General features: G+C 44.6%; 1 protein-coding gene across 2 annotated transcripts in view; it reads right to left on the bottom strand.

Moving 5' to 3' along the window:
- The window catches only part of SWAP70 (switching B cell complex subunit SWAP70), a 77,792-nt gene extending 60,750 nt beyond the window's left edge, over window positions 1-17,042 (bottom strand). For both annotated transcript variants that reach the window (XM_055143997.1, XM_004613608.2), the window contains exon 1: window positions 16,881-17,042. In XM_055143997.1, the coding sequence (XP_054999972.1) occupies window positions 16,881-16,979 (99 nt within the window). In that variant the 5' untranslated portion in view covers window positions 16,980-17,042. The remainder of the gene's footprint in view (window positions 1-16,880) is intronic.
- Between the last annotated feature and the right edge of the window lie 7,947 nt (window positions 17,043-24,989).

Genomic DNA, 24,989 nt, shown 5'->3' with positions numbered 1-24,989 from the left:
TTGATCTTCACAGATGGAAGATCAAAACAGCTGAGCCCCAACAGGAATGATGACTGAGAGGGCCAGGAACAAGCCCTGAGCACCAAGAAGAAATACACTGACAAACAAGTGGGGAGGTCCAATGAACTAATGGAGGAATATGGGCATTTTATTGGTGGAACTATGAGAACACTGTGCCCCTAAAACATACAAGTATGTTTGGAAACCAATGTTACCTTAATCAAAGATTCACTGCATCACTGTCACCCGTTGCTCATCAATTTGCTAGATCAGGCACCAGTAACGTCTTCATTGTGAGACCTGTTACTATTTTTGGCATATTGAATACGCCATGGGGAGCTTGCCAGGCTCTGCCAGGCAGGCGAGATAATCTCAATAGCTTACTGGGCTCTCTGTGAGGGGTGGAGGAATCGAACCCGAATCGGCCATGTGCAAGGCAAACACCCTACCCGCTGTGCTATTGTTCCAGCCCATAAATAAAAGATTAGCCAAAGATAAATGTTTAAAGATTTTAAAAAATCACTCCAAAATTACACAAAAGACTGATAGCTTTAACATCTGGATCAGAGATCACTCTTAGGGGTGTTTGGAGGGCCACTGGGGTTAGGCTGAATCCAGGTCGGTTGTGCGTGAGGCAAGCGTCCTACCCACTGTTCTGTCACTCTGGCCACCCGATGCACAGGGATAGGGGTGGAAACCAGGTGTCACACATATAAGGCAGGAGCCACATCCTGACTCCAGAGCTCCCAGTCTGTCAAATCTTTATCACAGTTTGACAGTCCTCCTCCTGATCATTTTTTTCCCATTGTGTTCCTCCCATCAGCCCTCTGTACTCCCAACTCCGACTTGCCATCTGCCTCTGAAAGATCAGCCTGGAGCCTTCTGCACTTGGCAGTCCATACAGTCCTTATCCTCGCCTCTTAGTTTTTTTTAAAATTTCATAACTATACTCCAGGTATATAACATTATTATTATTATTATTATTATTATTATTATGTTATTATTACACTTCACTGATGTTATTTACAAGACTCTTCACCAGTAAAACCATCAAAACTAGCTGAAAGCTCAGATTGATAGTCAGCATTTTTTAGAAAAAATTTTTTTTGGCTTTTTTGGGTCATACCTGGAAATGCTCAGGGGTTACTCCTGGCTCTGCACTCAGGAATTACTCTTGGTGGTGCTCAGGGGACCATATAGGATGCTGGGTCAGCTGCATGCAAGGCAAATGCCCTGCTCGCTGTACTTTCACTCTGGCTCGAACAAGAAACTATTTTTTAATTAAGGTTTAAAAGTACTTTCTACATACTGGGTAGTTTGGGGCCCAGAGCAATAGTACAGCATGGAGGGTGTTTGCATAGCACACTGTAGATCCTAATTCAATCCGAAGCATCCCATATAGTGCCCTGAGCCCCTTCAGTAGTAATCCCTGAGCTCACAGCCAGGATTAAGCCCTGAACACCACTGAGTGTGGAGAAAGGAAAAAAAAAAAAAAAACAGAGAAGGTGAATTTCAGGAGACTCACAGGTTCCCGGCACTTACCACTCTCCCACACCCTCATGCAGCGCTGCTGAGAGCGACCATTCACCAGAATATGACTGTGGTGAAAAGGTCAACATCATGTTAACAAGGTCAAGTTATGAGACTGAAGCTTGAAGATCAGTTACACTACTCCACACTTTACTAATAAGGAAGCTGAGGGTCAGCAAAGAGAAGTGACTTCCCATGGCCACAAGTAAGAGCAGAGACACCACAAGTAAGAGCAGAGACACCACAAGTAAGAGCAGAGACACGTGTCCGAACTCTTTGTGTGTGTGTGTGTGTGTGTGTGTGTGTGTGTGTGTGTTTCTGTTCCTCCAAGTGATTTCTTTTCCAAATCTTTCATCTAAGCTATTCTTAGGATGAAAAAGTCACAAATCCCATGAGATGAGTGACAGGCGACCCTGTCCCTAGGGAGTGTCCTAGGGATTGGACCCCTAATTCTCACCACAAGCTAGAAAGATTTCCTTCATGTCTTTCCCAACACTGGACACATTCCCTCCTATATTTCAGTGCCGGTATATTGGCACCAGCCAGAATTTAAGTTCTAGAAAAACTGTGAGCAAATCTATTTGCTTTCTTCTAGCACCATCCCAGCCAATCACTCAACTTCCACAGCAGCTGGTCTTCCCAACTCCAGCCTCTCACCTCTAATCATCCCCACAGCATCATAAGAATCTCAAAACTTAGGTTGGAGGAATAAATAGAAAAATAATAACAAAGTCCTCCTACAGCAGCTAGGGTGCTTCCCTTGCACCTGGCCAACCCGGGTTTGATCCCAGAAACCCCATATGGTCCCCTGAGCTCCACTCGGAATGATCCCTGAGTGCAGAGCCAGGAGTAAGATAGGTATGGGCCAAAATCAAACAAACACTGTCACTGTCACTGTCATCTCATTGCTCATAGATTTGCTTGAGCAGGCACCAGTAACGTCTCCATTGTGAGACTTGTTGTTACTGGTTTTTGGCATATCGAATACACCACAGGGAGCTTGCCAGGCTCTGCCCTGCAGGCTAGATACTCTCGGTAGCTTGCTGGGCTCTCGAGAGGGATGGAGAAATCGAACCTGGGTCGGCTGCATGCAAGGCAAGCTCCCTACCCACTATGCTATCACTCCAGCCCAAACAAACAAACAAACAAAAATCTCAAAACTATACTCCTTCTAGGCTCAATTCCAGACTACTATGCTAATACAGACTGCCAGTCAACAAATATAAAATAAAAAATAAATAAATAAATAACCACCTAAAATGTCACTCCATCTCCCTTTAAATTCCAATTTTCCACATTCCTCAAAACAAATATCCTCCTCTAACCCAGAGTGTTTTGCTACTTTCCTTGCTGACAACTACTCTAAGTTTAGACTCTTGCTCTTACATACAATCCCACCACTTGCTTGCGTCTATCTGTGACTAGACAGGAAAGATCTGTCCCATTTTCTCCAGAAAAAGCTGACATTCTCTTTTCCACAAAACTTTCCTTTGGAGGTGGGCAGACACAGGTCTCAGGGGTTACTAATGGCTCTGCACTCAGGGGTCACTCTGAGAGTAAGCCGCGTGCAAGGCAAGTGTCCTACCCTCTGCACTTTCACTCCAGGCCCTCCATGAAACTTTTCTTATCTACAACTAATGAAACTTTCTTATCTACAACTCTCCACATCTCTTTCTCTATTCCCTTGGAGCTACTACAACAGCTCCAATATAAAATTTTAAAACACATATGGAGTTCATTTTTTTCTTTCATCTTGGTTTTGGGGCCACACCCAGTCATAATTATAGGCTAGTCCCAGCTGGGTGCTGGAGGTAGAAGGTAGGGTGTTATTCCTGTGGTGATCAGGGGCCCAGGTGGTGCAAAGGATCAAACCCAGGCCTCCAGCACGCAAAGCATGCACTCTGTGGAGCTATATCTTGGGCCCAGAATTTTGCATTTTTAATAGCTTGAGATATGGCTCATGGTAGAGACTGGTGGGGTGTGCTGGTGAAGATGGCACGCTTGCCCAAAGTAGCCTATCAGTGAAATATGGCACTTCAACACTATCTACCCAGCTATAGCAATTTTTCCAAACTAGTATCATTTCTGGCCCCATACCATGCCCTGATCTGAATATGACATAGGATTAAAATATGTTTACACAATTTGTATGTTTATAAAAAATGCTTAGAAATTCATAAAGATACAAAAGATATAGAAGGCATAGAGATCCTCAGATGAGGAAGGGGGAGAAGTTTTTATATTATTGCAAAAATCTTTCCCTAATCACAAGACCGCTACATGAAATTTAACTAGGTGCAGACTTCTTCTAAATACTTTCCTAGGACTAATTTAACTGCTGAGACTCGTTATTTCAGATAGGCACAGATTTGGGGTTGAAGAAACCTAAAGATAGAATAAGAGGAAATAAAATAGGAAACAGAAGCAAAGAAAAAGAACTTATAAAGGATATCTTGGGGAAGATGAAAGCTGAAGAAGTGCTAGAGTGATAGTACAGCGAGTAAGGCGCTTGCCTTGCATGTGGTTGACCCAAGTTCTATCCCGGGCATCCCAAATGGTTCACCAAGGAGGGATGGGTACTTGATCATTGTATGACTGAAACATAATCACGAAACTTTGTAAGTCTGTAACTGTATCTCACAGTAATTCATTAAAAAATATTAAAAAAAAAAAAGGGGGGGAGCTGGAGCGATAGCACAGCGGGTAGGGCGTTTGCCTTGCACTCGGCCGACCCGGGTTCGATCCCCGGCATCCCATATGGTCCCCGAAGCACCGCCAGAAGTAATTTCTGAGTGCAAAGCCAGGAGTAACCCCTGAGCATCGCTGGGTGTGACCCAAAAAGAAAAAAAAAAAAAAAAGGTTTACCAAGCCTGCCAGAAGTGATCCCTGAGTGTAGAGCCAGGAGTAAGGCCTGAGCATCACTCGGTGTAGCCCAAAACACAAACAGAAAAGAAGAAGCTTTAGAAGGGCCAGGAATGTGGCTCAGTGGCAAAGTATTTGCCTTGTGTGAGACCCTGGAATCAATGTCCAGAAACAGATAACAGATGGAGAGAGAGGGAGGGGGGAGGAGAGAGAAAGGTGAGGGGGGGGGGGTTCAGGAAACTGAGGAAAGGACTACCCTAGGCTCCTAGGCTCAGACTGTGGCAAGAGAACAGGGCCATACACACCAGGGACTGGGGAGGTAGTGAGAGTATCTACAGCTCAGTGCACTAATGATCACAGAGGGACTGGAATGACCCTCCTGCTGGGAGGAAGTGAGAAATACCTGTGCTGTGAAAGTAAACTGAGGGAGTAACTTAAGATCACCCAAAGCACATCCACCTCTGGTTTCTAGCTACTATATGCCTCAGGGACTGTGGTGAATCAGAAGGTTCAGCACGCTGAGTGAGGAGGTTAGAAAGTACTGGCTCTAGGGTGGAGGGCCAGACACAACAAAAATGAGCCTCCACACAACCTTCAATAAATCAAAATTTATCTGAATTTCAAAAAAACTCCAAATCTCTTAAGCTGTCTTGAAATAAGAACAGAAACAAACTAGAGTCCATCATCATCGCTTGAAGTTTTGTTGGTTTTTTTTGCTTTTCTTGGAGGGGGTGGGGGGCGGGGAGGAAGGGAGGAAATCACAGGCCCTGGTGCTAGGAGGGGGTTGGGGGGTGGCTACTCCCAGCTCTGTGCTTGCTTGGGGACCATGAAATGCCAGGAATGAAATCAGCGTTGGCAATCAGTGCCTTAACCCCTGAATAATCCCTCCAATTCCTGTTTTAAGATTTCTTACAGTCTCTTTATTTTGAAATCAGTCCTCATTGTTATTTTATTTACTGAACCATAAACATTATTTGCAAAGATGTTTATAGACTCACTCGTGACTCTTTTTTTTTTTTTAAGTTAGACATTCAGTTGCTTCAAAATAACTTTTACTGCAAGGGTTAACAGAAACATAATACTAGAGATCTGGAAGGAAATACCATATACATGCCAAGTTCACAGAGAATTAACCATACCTTTCACATTGTGTTTCATACAATTAAAGCTCTTACTGAACCTACTTCTTTTCTATTTTCAACTGTCTATTAGCCTGGCTCAATTACTTTTAACTAGCAAGGATAAAAGAATTCTGGGACAAACACTTATACAGAACCAGAATGCATCACATTATTCACAATAAACCAATGACAAAGAAAACTATTTAAAAACAAACAAACATTTTGGGGCTAGAGAATTAGCACAGCAGGTATCTATGGGCCATAGAAAGCACCATGGGTTGTGGCCCAAGACCAAAAAACAAACAAACTCAAAAAAACAAACTTTTGGGGCTGGAGTAATAGAAGAGTGAGTAATCCCGCACGCAGCCAACCCTAATTTGATCCTTAGCATCCTGTGGTCCCCCAAGCACCACCAGGAGTAATTCCTGAGTGCAGAGCCAGGAGTAACCCCTAAGCAACGTCAGATGTGGCCCTAAAACAAAAACAAACCAAAAAACCGTGTAATTGAAAACTATATATCATTTATGTATTTTATAAGAATAAGGGCAAGTGAGAAGGTTCAGGTACTTGCCTTGCCTATGACCAACCTAGGTTTCATCCCCGGAACCGCAAATGGTTCCCCAAGGTACCACCCAAGAGTGACCCCTAAGCATTGCTGGGTGTGGTCCAAATCCAAGAAAAGGAAAACAACGAAACTTCAAACTATCCGTATTATTCCTCTATTTATTTTATTTTATTTTTTTTATTTATTTGTTTGTTTATTTATTTATGTATTTATTTTGTGCTGGGAATGAAACAAAGGGTTGCCTCACCCCCAGATCAAGCCTCCAAGCTGAGCCAGACTTCCACCGAAAAATGTCCCATTTGGATCCTCAGTGGAACTGAAGTCCTTTACTTTCAAGGGACACAATTAGAAGCATAATAGAGCAAAGGCTCAGCTTCTAAATACAACAAGAGAAAGACTGCTCCCAAAAAGGAAACTCATGCAAGATTTTTCCAACACTGACATGTAATTCACACTAAAACCATAATTGCAGTTATAACAGAATTCTCAAAAATATCCCTAGATGTTACTATACTTAGGAGGAAAACACTACTGTAATCAGAGTGTTCATTTTGAAGAATGTTAAGATCTCTGAGCAGAGGGTGGCTAGGAATATAATGGTTACCTCCAGGGCAGCGGGTCGGGGACCAGGCCAGGGGTTAGAAGAAACTACCACTTTTCACTTTTCTAAAAGCCCTTTTAAACTTAATATATCTTATGCTACATACATACGTAAAAGACTCAAAATTTGTCTTTAACATTCATTTGTTTAAATTCCCTTCTTTTTATGAATCTCCTTGGAATTACCTGTGTTTCTAAATACTTGAGAAGCAAGACAACTGAAAGTCTATAGAGAATCTAAGCACAATTTTTAAATATCAATAAAAAAGGAACCACATCTACTTCAGATATATGTGACCTATATTTTATTTCCATCAAGACTTCTACCTTCTACAAATGCTCATCATAATTTAAAATGACAGTGTCTGGGTCAGAGCTTGTAGTACAGCGAGTAAGGCGCCTTCCTTGCCTGCAGCTGACCAGGGTTTGAGCCCCAGCACCATATATGGTCCCCCAAGCACCACCAGGAGTAAGCCCTGAGCACTGCCCTGTGTGGCCCAAAAAAACAAAGAAATAAAAATAAAAATAATATAAATAAAATAAATGACAGTGTCTGAGGAGCAGGGGTGTGGCTCATCAATATCACACTTTCCTATCCTTGTGAGGCCCGGGACTTCATGGGCGGCACTGAAAAGAAAATTAATAAACTTCAAAAAATTATAATATTGGATATATAAAAGTGCCTCTTTCAGATGGCAAATTAGTAAGTTTGCTAATATGCATAATACACTATAAATATCCCCCTTATTTTTTGAAATTCAGATAGAAGAAGGTCACAAACATCAAAGCAAGGGAAAAAATAATTTTTAAAAAATCTAGGGGTTGGACGCTCCAGGCCGCTCCCCACCCACTCAGGCCCAGATTCACATATGAGTGAACATATCCCTGTCCACAAAGACACATCACAAGACACTCCCTACCCATTCTCCATGACTACCACGCCATATTTGATGGGGTCCAGACAGTAGGAAACAACTCATAGAGGGAAATATATACATATATATGCATATATACATATTTTCAGACATATATACCAAAGCTCACATCCCACAAACTTTTAACACCATGGTAGTGATATCCTATAGAATGTCTTAATGGCTCCTGCCAAAATAGAACAACCTTCACACTCTTTCCTATATGGACACTTTTTTGTAAGCATGCTCAGCAGTTCTTCATAACAGATAATACAAAATATATTCTTTCAGTTGTGTTTTGGGACAGGGATTGGGATTTGGGATGGAAACATCCCAAATTTGGCTGTGGGAAGGTGTAACGGTGGTGGGATGGGTGTTTGAATATTAAATGTAATCAAATATTGTGAACTAACTTATAAAATAAAAATAAATAAATAAATAAATAAAACAATGTGTCTTAAAAAAAAAACTAGGGGTTGAAGAGATAGTACAGGTGTTAAGGCCCACCCCACTGGTACATGGTTCCTGCACCACCCCCTCCCCCAGTACCACTAGGTGTATACCAAAATATCAACATCAGAGGTTGGGAAGATAAGACAGCAGGTAGAGCACTTGCCTTGCACGGAGCTAACCTGAATTCAATCCCCAGCACCCCAGATGGTCCCCAAAGTTCGCCAGAAGTGAGCCCTGGGCACAGTCAGTTGTAACCCAAAAACAAAACAAACAAAAAAAGTTCAAAACAATGCTGAGAGAATTACTGAGAGAAATTAATGGCACTTTCTTAAAGAAGATATAAAGAAAGGTACTATTTTTCAGATAATGTAGCACTGTAGCACTGCCGTCCCGTTGTTCATCAATTTGCTCGAGGGGGCACCAGTAACATCTCCATTGTGAGACTTGTTGTTACTGTTTTTGGGATATTGGATATACCACGTATACCCTGCCAGGCTCTGCCATGCGGATGAGATACTCTCGGTAGCTTGCCGGGCTCTCCGAGAGGGATGAAGGAATCAAACCTGGGTTGGCCACGTGGAAAGCAAACGTCCAAAAGACAGTATGAAGAGGGGCTGGAGCCATAGCACAACGGGTAGGGCGTTGCCTTGCACGTGGCCAACCCGGGTTCAATTCCCAGCATCCCATATCGTCCCCTCAGCACTGCCAGGAATAATTCCTGAGTGCATTAGCCAGGAGTAACATGTGTGACTCATCTCTCGGTGTGACCCAAAAAGCAAAAAGCAAAAAAAAAAAAGACAGTATGAAGAATTTTTCTTTCAGTAATTTTTAATCTCCTGTCAGTTATCACAAAGCATACTAAAACTTCATTTAAAATTAGTAATCACTGTATCACTGTCATCCCATTGCTCATCAATTTGCTTGAGTGGGCACCAGTAATGTCTCCATTGTGAGACTTATTACTGTTTTTGGCATATTGAATACACCACGGGTAGCTTGCCAGGCTCTGCCATGGGGAAATTAATAATACAGTTTTAAATTACAGTTTGTTCTAAGGACGTAGCTTATGTAAGTCACAAGCATTCTCTTTATTTTATTGATAAATTTCATAAAAGTTCATTTTTGCAACAAAAATAATTTTTTTAGTGAAGTTAAATAATCTTATTTAAAGAAATTTACTTAGAGAAATGTGAGGGGAGAGAAAGAGAGAGATTCGTGCTCCAGGGAGTATAAGGGCTTCACCGGATGGGGAAAGGCCAAGAGTATACATATCAGGTAAAATATCATTCTTAGGTTACAATATGCTATTAATTAATAATAAAATGAAAAATAAGCATTTTTGTACTAACCTGGGGGCCCTAAAGGGCACTAATTATATCACTAATTATAGCAGCAACTCAAACACATTTAGATAAATGAGTTCTATACTGCGAAGTAATATCCCTACAAGTCAAAAATATTCCCAAGATGACATCTATTCCAAACTTTTCACAGCTTCTCTTTAGAGGAAAAGAATGTTATGGTTTCTAAGCTATGGCAGGAAACTCTTTAACTTTTCAGTCTTCCCTGAAAAATCTCTTCTTCCTCAGCTCCAGGGATGCCCCAAGTGGTTCTGACTGAGTTTTGACTCCTTATGTTTCCTCTCACCACCCACTCTAGTCACTCACTCCCCAAGCCCGACATATGTAAGAATTAAGCATCTACTCATATTTCTGGTCACAAAAACCATCACTAAAATTAAATCAGTGGTTTCCAAAGTGGGCAATACCAACCTGATCCTGCATCGTGCTCCAGAGTTTTGCTGGAAGATCCAAATGGGCCTCATAACCTTCTATGCAAGAGGGGCGGAGAGGGGGGTGGTAGTTTGTTCGCCTAAGAAGGCCCATTTCCAGAGGGGTGCTGAGTAATTTTCTTTCTGAAAGGGGGCGAGAGGCCAAATTTGGGAACCTCTGTTCTAAATAAAGACCCAAATACTTCCAATATTAAACAATACTTTGTATTCACCATTCATTTTTCAATCTGCTTATTCCAGTTCAGAGTCAGGGAAGGTCACAGTCTACCCTAGGAGCTCCAAGTAGACCACCTAACAGCACTTGTCAGGGGTGACATGAAGGAAGGGGAGTCCCCAGACAAAGCTGCACAGACAGGGAAAGAACGTGCAAACTCCACAATGGCACTGGCCAAGAATCTATTTTATTTTCTCCTCATCAATGTTAGAAAATAAAAGTATTAGGGACAGGAATGTGGCTCATGGGTAGAGCACATGACTTGCATGAGTGAAGCCTGGGTTCGATCACCAGTGGCCCAGAGTAATAATAATAATAATAATAATAATAATAATAATAATAACTTTTCAAGGACCTGTTATACTCACAGCCCCTCTGTCATCCTCCGAGGATGTCATTTCTGGAGAAAAAATCCAGCCCTCAAGGACCTCAAATATAGAACCAAACAGACAAAACTCTGTGTGTGCTCAAAACTAATGTCTTTCTTTTCTAAACAATTCCCTCCCCGGTGCAGAGAGACAGTCAAGAGATTAAGGTTCACCTTCCCCAAGCAAACCCAATTCAATCCCCTGGTCCCACCTATTTAGATCTCTGGTCCCGCATCTGGTTCCCTAAGCACTGCCAGGAGTGATCCCTGAGCACCGCTGGATGTAGCCCAAATTATCCCCGAATATAAACAATTTCCTTCAAAACTTTCCTAAACCACTACTATCAATTTGATCAATGGTAGTTAAATTAAATCTTGAAACATTTCTGACCATCCTTTCTTTTTATCTTCACACCCAACGAGAAACTGCGGGTCCAGGTGCGTGAACAGCAAGCTTGCTTCCCCCACCAGGCCTGCTTTGCCCACCCTCATAACCTCTCAGCGGAGCTACTACTGTGGCTCCCCAATTCCAGTCTGCCCAATCCATTCATCCCAGTGCATGAGTAACTGTCCAAAGTCCACTTCTGATCATGTGATCATGGCCCCACCCTTCAGAAAACCTGGAAGCCTGAAGGCACCCGGCTAACTAGCCTGGCACTCAAGCCTTCTTTGCACTAACCCACGTGTGTTTCTACAGCTTAATCACCAGCAGTAACTCCTCCTTCTGAACACACAGAAACACGTGCACTTATGGTCTACACTTGAAATAAGTTACACAAAAATACCCACAAATACGTGAAGAATTTCTCTTGCCAGAGTCCACAGAGATTATCAAATGCCCAATGGCAACAGAGATAGAGCAGGAGAACTGGTCTTCAGTAGGACATTTACCACTGGGGCAGGGGTCAAGGGGGGATAAGTTAAGGAAGGTGACACTAGGACATTGGAGGAGGAGAAAAATCCCTGCCACAGAGCAGGCTGTGGGGCAGGTGGGAAACTCAGGATATTGGTGGAATGGAGTAGAGACTGGTGGAGGGCTTGGTGTTAGGACAATATATGCCTGAAATTCAATCATAACATCTTGGTAACTTCGTAATTCACTGTGATTCAAAAAAAAAAAGGGGGAGTTTACAGAGGTCCCTTAAGAGCCCACCATTGTCACAAATACCAATAAAATGAATGAATGAGTAGGAAACTGTTCCCATTAAGAAATTAGGAAGAGGGCTGGGGCTGGAGCGATAGCACAGTGGGGAGGGAGTTTGCCTTGCATGCCGACCCGGGTTCGATTCCCAGCATCCCATATGGTCCCCTGAGCAGCGCCAGGGGTAATTCCTGAGTGCAGAGCCAAGAGTGACCCCTGTACATCGCCGGGTGTGACCCAAAAAGCCAAAAAAAAAAAAAAATTAGGAAGGGCCAGGGGCTGGAGCAATAGTACAGTGAGTAGAGTATTTGCCATACTTGCAGCCAACCCGGGTTCGCATCCCATATGGTCCTCTGAGCAACAACAGGAGTAATTTCTGAGTGCATCACTGGGTGTGACCCAAAAAGCAAAAAAAAAAAAAAAAGAAAGAAAGAAAAGAAATTAGGAAGGGTCAAAGAGATGGTACAGTGGGTAGAGTATTTGCCTTCCACAAGGCCAACCCAGGTTTGATCCCCAACATCCCATATGGTCCCCTGAGCACCACTAGATCCTGAGTGCAGAGCCAAGAGTAACCCAAGAATCACAGGGTGTGACCCAAAGAAAAATAAACAGGGTGTGGGGGGAGGGGAGAGGAATTTTTTTTTTCAATTTTATTGATTCACCGTGAGATAGTTACAAGCTTCCATGTTTGAGTTACAATCACACAGTGACCAAATACCCATCCCTCCACCAGTGCACATTCCCCACCACCAATATCCCCGGTATACTCCCCCCTTTCCCATCCCCCAACCCCTGCCTCCATGGCAGACAATATTCCCCATACTCTCTCTCTACTTTTGGGCATTATGGTTTGCAACACAGACACTGAGAGGTTATGATGTTTGGTCCTTTATCCACTTTCGACACACAACTCCCATCCCGAGGGTGCAAAAAAGTACAGAGAAATGATATCTGTGCCTGTATGTTCATTGCTGCACTGTTCACAATAGCCAAAATCAGGAAATAACCCAAGTGCCCAAGAACAGACGACTGGTTACAGAAACTCTGGTACATCTACACAATGAAATTATTTTTGTGTCTTCTTTTGGGGCCACACCAAGTGGTGCTCAGGGTCACTCTAAACAGTGCTCAGGGCCACACAGTGCCAGGCCAGGCCTCCTCGTGTTAAGTAAGCACTCAGTTCACTGAGCCCCTTTCTAGATTATCACATCCTAGCTTTCTTCAGAGTTTATTTCAAATAATTTTTTAATGATGTAATCCCATCTGTAATACATAATCACCCCTTTCCTCTAAAATCTCCGGCCTCTTATCTTCTGTCACCCGAACATCTTCTACCCAATGTTATTTCTGTACCTTATCTCTACCACCAGACTTCAAAGATAAAGTAATTGAATAATATAAAACAATTCTTCCGCCCACCCCCCTTTCCCTTTCATTGTTGTGGTTTGCCATGACCAGGTTCACACACACCCCTGGGTCTGGCTGATGGACTCGCACATTTGAACTGTGATGCTGCTTGGGGGCTGCTCAGTCACAGGGTTCATCAAGGGAGACTGCACACATGATCCCTGGGGGCTGCACCCTTCAGTCATGGAGATCACACACAAACTGATTCTCCCTGCAGAGCCAAGAACATGTGCCTACCAGGAGTCATGCACACATGTTTTAGCAGTGCTCACTGGAGGTGTGGGTGACAAAGGGGGAGATTACACCCCCTTTAGTGATAGTGCTCACACTTACCTGGGTGTGGTGTGCCAAAGACTACTGGTGATGCCAGTGACCCCAGACTGCAGTCTGCCAGGCTCACATGGCAAAACTGTGAGGACTGGGCTCAGCACACGGGGTGGCACCAGAGACCTAACATTCGACCTTAGGCTTAAAAAGCAGGCATTCTAGGTCACTAAGCTATGCCCCAGAGCCTTGTCTGACTAATATAATTTATATGGAGAGGAAAAAAGAACCTTCTCTAAATGAATGCTCATTCTCTTAAACTGCCTGCCACAATTTAAACTCTCCCCCCACTATATTTACTGCTATATCACCCTTAGAAATGAAAATATTATCTAACACCGGAAGTTGTCGAAAGTTCGGTCATCCAGCTGGGGAGAGAGAGTACAATGGGTTGCCTTGCATGCAGCAGACGGAGGGTCAATCCCCCCCAACACACACACCTGGCATCCCATACGGTCACCAAGCGTTGGTGGCATAGTGGTGAGCATAGCTGCCTTCCATACGGTCGCCAAACCTGCCAGGTGTGATGCCTGAGAGCAGAGCCAGCTGGGTATGGCCCAAAAATAATTAATTAATTAGGATACCAAAATATAGTTTGATAATATAAAGATGAGAAAGGAACACAGAAAAAAAAAAAAACCACTGGGGCTGGAGCAATAGCACAGCGGGTAGGGCATTTGCCTTGCACGTGGCTGACCCGGGTTCAATTCCCAGCATCCCATATGGTCCCCTGAGCACCGCCAGGAGTGATTCCTGAGTGCAGAGCCAGGAGTAACCCCGGTGCATAGCCAGGTGTGACCCAAAAAGAAAAAAAAAAAAACACCACAGGGGAGGGAGGTGGGGAAGGAGCAGGTATCACTAATACTACTATAAAAAATAAATATTTTGCATGAGACCCTAGGTTGGAACCACAACACTACCAACTAGGTAAATACTTTAAAAGCAGGAGACTGAGAGGTAGTACAGTAGGTAAAGGCCACTTGCCTTGCATGAAGCTGACATGGTTCAATTCCCAGCAACCCATAGGTTCCCCCGACCACAGCCAGGAGAGGTCCCTGGGCACAGAGCAAAGAGTAAGTCCTGAATACTGCCAGGAGTGACCCAAAAACAATTAAGAAAGAAAAAAAAATTCTAAATCTAAACATGTTGATAATTATATGCACTGCACTATAGCCTGTTGTCCCATTGTTCATCGATTTACTTGAGTAGGCACCAGTAACGTCTCCATCGTGAGCCTTGTTACTGTTTTGGCATATCGAACATATAGCTTGCCAGGCTCTGCCGTGTGGGTGAGATACTCTCTGTAGCTTGTCGGGCTCTCCGAGAGGTACGGTGAAATTGAACCCCGGTCGGCCCGTGCAAGGCAAATGCCCTACCCGCTGTGCTATCACTCCAGTTCGATAATTTAATAAAATGTGAATTATCTAAACACCAATTAAGAAACTGGCAAGACAGATTTAAAAAAAAAAAGACCCAACAACTACTTATTGTTACATGCTACAGACAAGAAATCCACTTTAAATATAGTGACGTAGGTAATTTAAAAAGAAAACACAAGGGTCAGAGGGATAGTCACTGTAATCGGGTTGCTCATCGATTTGTTCGAGCGGGCACCAGTAACGTCTCTCATTGTGAGACATGTTACTGTTTTTGGCGTATCAAATACGCCACGGGTAGCTTGCCAGGCTCTTCCGTGCGGGCGCGATACTCCCAGTGCCGGGCTCTCTGAGAGGGGCGGAGGAATCGAACACTGAATGGCTGCATGAAAAGCGAACACCCTACCGCTGTGCTATCGCTCCAGCCCCAGAGGGATAGTACAGGCATGAATGCACTAGCCTTGCTGGACCCAATTTAATCCTCAGCACCACATATGGTCCCTGAGCACCTTCAGGGGTGATCCCTACCCGAGAGCCATTGGTGTGGCCCAAACCCCTCCCCCAAGGAAAAAAAAGCAATAAAAAATAAAACACAGCTCTATTCATAGTTACCAAAAACTGGAAATAGTACAAATGTTCTTTAAGGGTGAATGGGCAAATCAAGTACATCCGGACAATAGGATGTTACTGTCATCATAAAAATAAGTATTGATACACAAAACAGCATGAATTAATTTCCAAGATATTATGCAGACCAAAGGAAGCCAGTGTTAAAAGATTGCATACTTTATAACTCCACTTATAGGGCATTGTGGAAAAGACAAAACTATACCAATCATGAATAGAGCACTGGGGCAAAGAAATAGTTCAAAAGAGGGTGTGAGAGCTTTGCATGAGGAAGATCACCACCCAAGGTCCCCAGAGCTTTGGGTGTGGCCCAAAAGCCCAAAGTGGGGTAGGAAGAAACAACAGAGCACTGGTTATCAGCAGTTAGGGATGAAGGACAGCACAAAAGAAATTTGGGGATGACAGATCAGATCAAACTTTGATTTGGCTGTAGTTACATAAATACACATATTTATTTAACTATATTAACTATTAAATATATTTTATATATGCCTATGTGTGCTAAAAATCATAAAACTGTACACCAAAAACTCGATTTTACTATATGATTTTTTGAAATAAAGTAAAGCAAATATTAAGTGGATGATCCCCTTCCAGACTGATTTTATGAATGAGAAAGAGAAGCAGAGGGAAAGAAGACAGAGGAAATGCTAAGTCTCATTAGAATCAATGCCGCTACTCATAGGAACCTCATTACTGCATAGAATATACAAAGCAAACCCAGTCTTCAGTAATTCATTCCCAGAAGGGGCTAAGAAAAACACTCGGAGCCAAAATGTGTATATTTTTAAATGCCTCTGAATGGCTCTTGTCTGTTTCCATATTTAATACTTCCAAGAAGCTGCCAATTTCTCCTGGCTCCATGCCCCTCTCCCTGCTCGGGGTTACCCAATTTACAAGCATTCCTTTATTTATACCTTAATACTCTCACTTAGCTCTGGGGTCTTTGGCAGTCACAAATAAAGACTGCAAAAGCCGGGTGCCAGAAAGATGAGCGCTCCTCCCCGGGACACTGCACACCCCGCCACAATCATCAGATATGAGATCTCCAAAGTCAGGTGTCCGCCACCACCAAAACCCGACAAGCCCCTCCACCCCCACCCCCCACCCGCCAAGGGAGACCGGGATCTGGGGCTCAGTCACGCGTCGGGCAGACTGGTGGGGTGTGGGGCGCGCGCTGGAGACATAGGGCGCAGCACCTTCCTCTGCGGGTCTAAGGGTGCTCCCCGAGGCCCTCTACAACTTGGAAACTTTTCGGGGCCGGGGCGTCAACAGGGAAGCGGGCTCGCCCTTCCCAGATCGCACCTCCGCCTTTCCCCCCACCCCCCCCGCCCCAGCCGCCCTTCCACCCGGAGCCCCGAGGGCACTCGGGCACTCGCCCCGGGGCGCTGCCCGAAGGTAAAAGGAAAATAGGAAACACCAAATCTCAGTCTCTGCCCTCCCGGTCGCCCGCAGGCCGCCCCGCACGCGTTCCAACCCGCGCCTCCCAGCGGTCACCGCCCCGCAGGGGCTGACTCCCACCCAGAGGAGCGCGGCATGCACACCCCAGGCATGGAGCCGGGGCCATCTCCCCAAGCGGGCACGCACCTTGAGCTGCGATTTGGAGACCTTGCCGCTGTGGTCCAGATCGAGCGCGGTAAAAGCGTGCCAGATGGCCTTGAGCAGCTCGTCTTTCAAGCCCCCCATCGCCACGGCCTTGCAGCGCAGACTGCCCGACTCGCCCCGCCAGCCCCACGGCGCGACTGAGGCCCCAGGGGCTCGGTGGCTGCCAACCTCAGGTCACCTGACCCATCCGGGGCCCGCCCCCTCCCGAAAGCCACGCCCCTAACCGGTATAGCCCCGCCCTGCCCGGCAAGACCCCGCCCCCTCGCGCCGGCTGACCCCTGCGCGCGCTGCAGCTGGAGCTGAAGCTGCAGCCGCGGGTGGACGGGTGGACGGATTGGGGCGGAAAGTCCAGCCTTCACTCACGTTCTGACTAAAGATGAAAACGCCACCCCTCAACCCTCTTAATGTTCCCCAGACCAGTCATTTTCCGTGCTCTCTTGCCCTCAAAGTCCCAGAAAATTGGGACCCGCAGAGTGCCCGTCTTCTCCCGAGCCCTCTTAGGAAAAGGAGCTCTGCTCTTATCCTGGGAATGAGGACACTGAGAGGCGAGTTAGAACCCTGAAAAGTCCAAAATGCTAGCACAGTCTTTAGCGGGAGGAGAGGCGGGGACGCAGACGCTGTGGGAAGCTGGTTCATTTCATTCCAAGACGTCCGGGACGGTTTTTTCGGTGCCTACTATGCAGTGTCTCCTGGGGCCCAGAGATGAGGTTAAATCCGAGGGTGTGTCCTGTCCACGTGCTGTCGTGTTGGCCGCCAAATATGAGACTCAGAGGTGCAAGGCGCTGAGTAGCAAGTGCCCTCCACGTCCAACTCCCTGTCACAGGAGGAAATAAGACCAAGATTCCTGATCTGTCCCACCGGGGAATGAAGGGGGGCGGTGGGAGGATGTCACCCCCCACTCTAACCCAAAGCACCCTACAGGAAAAGGGGCTCGCTGTGGCTCCCCTGAGAGAACACCATACTACTCAGATTGTAGTTTTCTGTTGTGTCTTCCTCTAAGTTGAAACAAAGCCAGAACACCAGGGGATCTGGCAATTTTTTCTTTATAACGCAAAACTTTGAGAGTCAGTAGACAATTAGGAAGCATTCACCCAGGTCATGCTGTTGTTCCTGTGCTTCTGTGCTCCTGCAACAGAGAATCTCATCGGACTCCGGCAAATCTCTCCACCCATCGTACTAATTAGAATGAGTGGGCCATTTAGAAAAACTTATCCAGTGGAACTTGAGGGTGCCATGTAAAGCGAAATAAGTCAAAGGGAGAAGGACAAACGGCAGGTTATCTCACTCATTTTTGGAGTACAGAGAGACAAAAAAAGGGAATAGACCATATGGAGCAATGACAAACTCTTGGCCTTGTTTTTAAAAATTCAAATTACCAAGCAGCGAGGGTAGAGGGAAGGGGTGAAGAAATGAACCAGAGGTGACATAGGGACAATGCTGGAAGGTCTGGGCACTTTGGTGGTGACAGGGTGCAGGAACCAAATATCTGAGAACAACTGAAAACATCTTCTCTTGAGAACTTTTGGTATTTGCTCTTCTCTCAAACTCTTCGGATTTGGTATTGGATTGGAGAGGTACCATGCCTCTGGTAGCTCTCCTTTCCTCTCTTATGTTCCTAAATGCACCAATAGGAAAATAAATAATAAGGAAAAGGGTTTAGAAATGAGCAAATATGAAGCTGCTCTACTGCCCTTGAGTTGGAAAACGGGAGGGAAGGGAAAGGAGGAGAAAAGGTTGATTCCTGCGGCCAGCCTGTGAGCATTTGTCAGGACTTTCAGTTTCTGTCACTTATCTTTCCCAACTCAACTGACTCTGCTGTCCCCCCAAACATGTGATTTTACAGTTTATTGTGTTCCCACCACCAACACCCCACCCCACCCCCACTCCCCCTCCCCGAGACGGTGCCTGGAGGCTGTAATGGAATTATTCCTGGGGGCAATAGTAAACTTGAGTTCAGTTGGGGGTGGGGATTCTTTCTCTTTGTTAGCTTAAAATTTCCAGGGTCAGAGAATTAGTTTAATGGTCTAGAGCAAGTGCTTTGCATTCAGAACCACCCCATCCCTACCACCTCACCCACCCCCCACCCCCCACCCCCCCTGCACACACACACACACACACACACAGAGTCCCTTGAGAGACCCAGAGTGCATTACCAAGTGTAGCGTAGCCAGGTGTGACCCGAACTCCCCTCCCCCAAAAAAGTAGAAAGTAAACTGAATAACTTTGCTTCTATAAAGGAGCAATGTGCCGATAAGATTGGAAACTTCTGATTTAACCGCTCACCTTGGGTAGTGATGATGAAGAAACCTTCCTCCTTCTCAAGGTTCAGCTTAACCACTAGATGACACTCCTCTTCTCTTACATTGGAGACCACCAAGCAGATTTCAAAGTTCCTTTCCCCTTTGTGTGTGTGTGTGTGTGTGTGTGTGTTTATGTATGTATGTGTGTGTGTATATATATATATATGTGTGTGTGTGTGTGTGTGTATAATGTCAAGATTACAAATTCCATAATCCCCATTCTCACAATCAAAACAAATTTTATTTATTCTTTTGCTTATTTGGGGCATCACATCTAAGAGTACTCAGTACTCAGGGCTGACTCCGGGCTCTGTGCTCTAGGTTCACTCTTGGAGAGTCTCAAGGGACCATATGTGGTGGCTGGGATCAACCCGGGATCAACCGAGTACAAAGCAAGCACCTTGACCCTTATATAGGTTACCAGCTTCCCAATTTTTTGTTTTTATTTGGGGTTCACATCTGGTTCTATTCAGGTCTTGTGCTGTCTCTGTACTCAGGAGCACTCCTGGTGAGACTTAGGGGACCATCTGAGGTGCCAGGGAGCAGACCAGGTGGCCATTTGCAAGGCAAGTGCCTACCTACTATACTATCTCTCCAGCACCTAGTGTCCAATTTTTCTTTTTGTTTTGTTTTGTTTTGGTTTGATTTTTTTTTAATCTTAGTCCCCCAATTTTTTTTCTTTTTGGGTCACACCTGCCAATGCACAAGGGTTACTCCTGGCTCTGCACTCAGGAATTACCCCTGGCAGTGCTTAGGAGACCATATGTGATGCTAGGACTCAAACCAGGGTTGGCCGCATGCAAAGCAAATGCCCTACCCGCTGTGCTATTGCTCCAGCCCCTTAGCCCCCAAATTTTAAAGCAGAATGTGATGGAAAGCATTTCTTTGGAATCTAACAGATTGTATTATTATTTATTCTTGTATAAACCTATTTAACCTACCAGCTGAAAATAAATAATAAAGATTGTGTCCCAGGGACTGGAGGATAGCACAATGGGTAGGGCATTTGCCTTGCACATGGCTGATCCACGTTCAAGTCCCAGCATCCCATATAATCCCCCGAGCACTGCCGGGGGTAATTCCTGAGTTCATGAGCCAGGAGTAACTCCTGTGCATCACCAAGTGTGACCCAAAAAGAAAAAAAAGAGAAAAAAATGTTAAAAAAAAATTATGGGGGCCGGAGCGATAGCACAGCAGGTAGGGCGTTTGCCTTGCACGCGGCCGACCCAGGTTCGATCCCCGGCATCCCATATGGTCCCCCAAGCACCGCCAGGAGTAATTCCTGAGTGCAGAGCCAGGAGTAACCCCTGAGCATCGCTGGGTGTGACCCAAAAAGCAAAAAAAAAAAAAAATTATGTCCCATTTTCTAGAGATCTGGAATTTAGAAGTCATGTAACTATTTAGTTTTGTCTTGAGGTGTCTCAAGAAGTTTTCTTTTTTTTTTTTTTGAGGGGGCCTTACAAAGCAGTGCTCAGGGATTACTCCTGACTCTGCACTCAGGGATCACTCCTGGCAGTGCTCAAGGGACTATATGGGATACCAGGGATTAAATCTGGGTCTGTCATGTGCAAGGCAAATGTCCTACCTACGGTTACCAAGTGAAGGTTTGAGGGGTAGTGAATAGGTTATTACTGAAGGATGGTGTCCTGTGTTAAATTGTTTTTCCCACAAGGCTAGGAACCAGAGCAATGGATCTTCAAACCCAGGAACAACAAACATTTCCAGCAAATCACCAGAAGCTAGAAAAGAGGCACGGAGAGTAGATTCTTCTTCCTTGTCCTAGAAGGCAGTTGCTAACTCTTTGTGGTGAATTGATTCAGCCCTGCTAACAATCTTGGATTTCTAGCCTCTAGAACTGTAAGATAACAAATGTCTGTTGTTTAAATCGCCCAACCTATGTAACCTTAACATTTCACCCCTAGCAAACTAAGAGAGTTAGAGTAAAGGTTATAGTAGCAAAAAGTCTAACAGCACAGTTGCCTGAAGTAATATGGAAAAATAGAAAGAGGGGTCAGAGGCATAGTACAACAGATAAGGTGTTTCCCTTGACATAGTTCACCCAGATTCAGTCTCTAGCACTATATCTGAGTCCTACCTGAGTGATCCCTGTGCACTGGCAGACAGAACCATCATCATCATCATCACCATCATCCCGTTGATCGTCAATTTTCTCAAGTGGTCTCAGTAACAACTCCATTCGTCTGAGCCCTGAGATTTTAGCATCCTCTCTTTACTTGTCCTTCCCAACAGTGCTGCATTGGAGGCTCTTTCAGGGTCAGGGGAATGAAACCCATCATTGTTGCTGGTTTTGGCATATGAATACTCCACGGGGAGCTTGCCAAGCTCTCCCATGTGGGCAGGAAACTCTCAGTAGCTTGCCAGGTTCTCCAAGAGGGAGAACTAGGCTATAAGATGTCTGGGAGCTTGGTTTTATAGTCTCTGGATGTTGGCCATTGATGGGATTACACGGCACCGGGGGCAGTTTCTGGGTGTGACCGCCTAGCTACTGGAAAATGGGGGGTCTGGGCAGAAGAGGCCCAGTCCTGATCCCAGCAGGCTTGGAGATCTCAGCCCTGGGTCCCGCACACCTGGGTTCCTCTGCCGGTTTCTTCATGCATGAGGCTCATCCGAATGTGTGGAGAGGGGCCTTGAGCATGGCTGTGGCTGGGTTCCGGTGGTCTTTGGCTACCAGGGCTCTGCTCCTGGTGGGGAGGGAAACTCAACACACCCACTCTGAGGGCCCTGGTGAAGAGAGCCAGACATGGGGGCAAGAGACTCTGTTTTGTTTATTTTATAAACAAAATAAATTAAAAAATAGAGTATCTAAAGGACTGGAACGATAGCACAGCGGGGTAGGGTGGGTAGGGCGTTCGCCTTGCATGCTGCCGACCTGGGTTGATTCCCAGCATCCCATATGGTCCCCTGAGCACCACCAGGAGTAATTCCTGAGTGCATGAGCATGAGTAACCCCTGTGCATCGCTCGGTGTGACCCAAAAAGAAAAAAAATAGAGTATATAATGCAAAGTGGAAAAGATACTGAATGATTGTGAATCTGAGTAGGGAAATTTTCAATCAGAATGTTGAAACAACCAGCTGACTTCTATTTGCCTACAATAAAATATAAGAAGATAGTTGAACCAAAGAAGGAGTCATTCATTTTCAAGAACTTAAAGGAATTATAAAGAAACCAAGATTTTCTGGGATCAAAATGAAAACTACTTTTTTTCTATGTGTGTGTGTGTGTGGTGTGGTGTGTGTTTGGCGTTAATTTTTTTTTATGTCTGAAATTTTATTTAAATGTCATGATTTACAAAGCTTTCATAATACAGTCATTTCAGAATCCAATGCTGCAACACTAATCCCACCACTAGTGTGACATTCCCTCCACCAATGTCCCCAGGTTCCCGAGCCCCAACCCCCTCAACCTGTCCCCTTAGCAGGTGCAAAATAATTTACTTTATATTGTGTGTCACAACAAAACAGCAAATGGAATTATCAAAAATACCTCAGTAAAAGAATATTTGTGAAAAAGATTTTTTATCTCATAAAAAACTTAACTGAGCTGTTTGGTGCTAATTGAGCCGTCTGTATTATTATTTTTATTTATTGAGCTTAGTGTGCTTTACTCAACTTTCCTATCTAACTCGCTGTGCTCTAACTGGGCTGTCACACCATACCTCCAATTTTTTAATTTTGTAACTGTTTTTTGTTTGTTTGTTTGTTTTGTTTGGGGACCACACCCAGCAATGCTGAAGGGTTACTATAGGCTCTGCACTCAGGAATTATCCAGGTAGTGCTCAAGGAACCATATGGGATGCCGGGAATTGAACCTGGGTTAGCCATCTGCCAGGCAAGCATCCTACCCTCTGTACTATTGTTCTTTCCCCTATTTTTAAAAATTTTTTTAAAATGAACTTTTTAATTAAAACTATATCTTTGGGATGGAATGATAGTACAGCAGGTAGGGAAGTTGTCTTGCATACAACAAACCTGAGTTCAATTTCCAGCACCCCATATGATCCCCAAACCTCACTAGAATTAGAATTGATCTCTGAGTCCAAAGCCAGGAGTAAGCCCTGAGCACAGCCCAGTGTGGGGGGGAAACAAAAAAAAAAAAAAAGAAAAAACAAAGCAAAAAGTTATACTATTTCTTTTTTTCTTTAAAATTTTACTTTTATATAGTTGTTCACGATCATTTATTACATTCAATAGCCCAACACCAAGCCCGCCACCATTATACCTTCCTACCACCATTATTTCCAATTTTCCCAACCTCCACCCAAGCCTGCCCCAATAGCAGGCCCTAACTAATTTATTTTGTATTGCTTGTTATAAATAATTTGCTAAAAATTATCCAAAAAGAAGATTTCCTTAGAAGAAAGTGTGTGAAGATTGTTGTATCTCACCCTGGAGCCACCAACCCCTTGTGTAAGAGATTGCTATTTCCTATAGCTACATTCTTTTCAGGTGGGTTATGCAGCTCACCTGCAGAGCTCATGCCTTGTATGTGTGAAATCCTGGGTTCAAACCTTGAATTTCTACCACAGAAATAAAGAAATGAGCTCAGTTACTGTTCCTCATATAGAGGGCAAGAGACAAATTTCTCTCCCATGACTCTGAGATCGATTTGGTGATTTTGTTTATTTTTTTATTATTTGTCCAATAGAATGTGGCATTTGTGATCACTTGGAACTTCAAAAGCCAGTTCATAAGAAGGCTTACAAGTTCAATCTGGAGGGGCTGGGGCAATAGTACAGGTACGGTAGGGTATTTGCCTTGCATGCTGCCCACTCGGGTTCAATGCCTGGAATTCCATATGACTCCCCGAGCACTGCTGAGAGTGATTCCTGAGCGCAGAACCAGAGGTAAACCCTGAGCATTGTTGGGTATGGCCCAAAAACAAACTAAAAAAAAAAAGGTTCAGCTGGGTTCCTTGGAATTCTGTTGGGTTATGTCATCTTGTTTTTGTTTGTTTGGGTTTGGTTTGGGAATCATACCCAGCAGTGCTCAGAGCTTACTCTTGGTTCTGCAATCAGGGATGACTCCTAGAGGGACTGTAGAGACCATATGGGGTGCTGGCATTCAACCTCCAGAGGCTGCACAGGAGGCAAGCACTTTACCTGGTATAATGTCTCTCCAGTCCTTAGGATATGCTTTTTTAAAAACTTTACTTATTTATTTAGTTATTTATTTGTTGCATTTTGGGTCACACCCGGCGATGCACAGGGGTTACTCTTGGCTCTGCAATCAGGAATTACCCCTGGTGGTGCTCGAGGGATGCTGGGAATTGAACCTGGGTTGGCCAAGAGCAAGGCAAATGCCCTATCCACTGCGCCATCACTCCAGCTCCGGGATATGCTTTCTTGAAGCACCGCTGCCATTCTGTGAGTGGCTTACATGACAGGAAAATGGATTGGGAAGATAGTATAAGAGGAAAGCGCTTGCCTTGCACGTGGAATCCCAGCTTCTATTTCCAGTAGTGCATATGGTTTTCTCAAGCATTGTCAGGAGAGATCCCTGAGCTTAGAGCCAGAAGTAAACCCTGAGCACAGCCAGAAGTGGGGGAAAAAAAATTAATTGGTTAACTTTAATTAAATTACAGGTAAAGATCACTTGGAGAAATAGGAAAAATAAACTACAAGGAAAGATCACTTGAAGAAATAGGGGAAGAAAACAAAAAGACCCTAGCTTTTTTAACCATACAAGCCCAAGTATCAGATGTCTGGGTGAAGGGACCATCTTAGATATTTAGTAATAGCCACGCTACCTGGAGAAGAACCAAAATCCTAG

The sequence above is a fragment of the Sorex araneus genome, chromosome 6, assembly GCF_027595985.1.
Source record: "Sorex araneus isolate mSorAra2 chromosome 6, mSorAra2.pri, whole genome shotgun sequence".
Lineage (NCBI taxonomy): Eukaryota > Metazoa > Chordata > Mammalia > Eulipotyphla > Soricidae > Sorex > Sorex araneus.
The sequence above is the reverse complement of the archived record's forward strand: the minus strand, read 5'-3'. Positions and strand labels throughout refer to the sequence as shown.